Source organism: Cyphomyrmex costatus, unplaced genomic scaffold, assembly GCF_001594065.2.
Source record: "Cyphomyrmex costatus isolate MS0001 unplaced genomic scaffold, Ccosl1.0 C2304203, whole genome shotgun sequence".
NCBI classification, from domain to species: Eukaryota; Metazoa; Arthropoda; class Insecta; order Hymenoptera; family Formicidae; genus Cyphomyrmex; species Cyphomyrmex costatus.
The window spans coordinates 1-1,617 of record NW_017274647.1 but is presented as its reverse complement, the minus strand read 5'-3'; the positions used below and the strand labels follow the sequence as shown (position 1 = coordinate 1,617).

General features: G+C 23.3%; 1 protein-coding gene across 1 annotated transcript; it reads right to left on the bottom strand.

The window, feature by feature from the left end:
- Positions 1 to 264: 264 nt before the first annotated feature.
- On the bottom strand, positions 265 to 1,597 carry LOC108780092 (uncharacterized). Its single transcript, XM_018547714.1, has 4 exons — positions 1,584 to 1,597; positions 1,266 to 1,358; positions 756 to 996; positions 265 to 290 (listed from the first exon to the last, which is right to left on the bottom strand). Exons 2-4 carry the CDS (start codon positions 1,353 to 1,355, stop codon positions 265 to 267), a joined length of 357 nt encoding a protein of 118 aa, XP_018403216.1. The 5' UTR covers positions 1,356 to 1,358; positions 1,584 to 1,597.
- Between the last annotated feature and the right edge of the window lie 20 nt (positions 1,598 to 1,617).

Genomic DNA, 1,617 nt, shown 5'->3' with positions numbered 1-1,617 from the left:
CCCTTATAGAAATATAATACTGAAAATTACTAAAAATTTACAGTGATAAAAATATTAATAGCATTTCAGTGATTATTTGGCCAATGCTTAATTATTAATACTGGCTTTTAATACTGATTCAAAATACTGCAGCCTCAACTTAATACTGGAAAGTAGTGATTAATTATTTATTTTGAGTACTAAAAATACTGTTGTGCAGTATTTGCAATACTTATTAGTGTTTTAACGTTGAACAACAGTGCTTTTAATACTTAAAATAAGTAATTAACCACTACTTTCCACTATTAAATCTGTAAAAAAGTAATAAAATATATTAAAAGCATTATATTTGGCAAGTTTTACATTTTAACACTTTTTTACCTTAATTATAAAATTTTGTGTCATGAAAAAGAGAAAAAAGGAAAAATCATAAATGAATTTTATATTTATTTTTAATTCTTGCGTACACACACATTTATACATATACAGTTATAAGGTCACTTGTTGCTTTTTTAACTTTGTTGCTTCATTATTCAATTTACTTTTCATAGCAGTTTTAATTTTAGCAATTTTTTCTTTGTCATCTTTGTTTATTTTAAATTCTTGCCTGACATAATCTAAAATACATATTTGATATTTAATATTATGATATATTTGATATATGTATAATATAATGATATTTAATATTTGTCTAAAACACATATTTACATGCAGAATATGTATATACGTCAAATTAGAACATAAAAACATTGTTAATTCAAAACATTGCAAATTACCGATGAAGGCATCTTTGATAACAGGGTCCAATTGTTTTTTTGACGATGCTATAGTTGTATTCGATGATATTGTCTTTTTTTGGAAGTTACTCACTTCACCTGTCATAGTACATGTCCCCATCTCTTCCGGGCTAAAAACAATTCCCATTAGAGCAGTTGTAAAAGATGAAAGTCCCTTAGATCTGTCAATCCTGGAAACCTTTCTTTTATCAACCGTTCGATCACCAATATTCAGTTCATTCTGAAAGTTTGAAACATTAACAGATTATAAGATATGAATTGTATTATTAAGTAAAACGATATTATTTATTTAATATTTAATTAATTTAAAAAATGATACGTGGAAAAAATGTTATATATATATGGACATATTTTATACATGTATAATCTTACATAATTGTATATAAAATACGTCAATTTTATATATAATTTTAAATAATTATATATAATTATATATGAAACATTTTTTTCGAGTATATATATATGAAAAAATTTATATTTAATTCTTACTACAGTAGCGTTGTTATTTGTCTGATTTTCTTGTTTCAAGGAGTATATTTTATTTTCTGTTGTTACTATGTCACTATTTTGTTGTATCATCTCCTACAAAAAAGTATATATATATATTATGTATGTATATATATATATATATAATGCTTAATTAATTTAATAATTATTATTTAAGATGTTTCAAATTTGGATTATATGTTGTATGTTAAAGTACACAATTGAAAAGAACGGTCCATAGTAATCTTCACAAATTAGCTATCTCTAAACTTTTTGTTAATCTTTTATAATACTATCATTAAAATACGAAAGTAACTATACAGCAGTATTTATGATATCCACTATGTTTGTTGTT

Coding starts and splice junctions, on each gene's coding strand:
- LOC108780092 (XM_018547714.1), bottom strand. CDS start 1,355: ATGATACAACAAAATAGTGACATAGTAACAACAGAAAATAAAATATAC. Junction 997..1,265: donor CAAATAACAACGCTACTGTA/GTAAGAATTAAA, acceptor TCAAACTTTCAG/AATGAACTGAATATTGGTGA. Junction 291..755: donor TATCAAAGATGCCTTCATCG/GTAATTTGCAAT, acceptor ACTTTTTTACAG/ATTTAATAGTGGAAAGTAGT.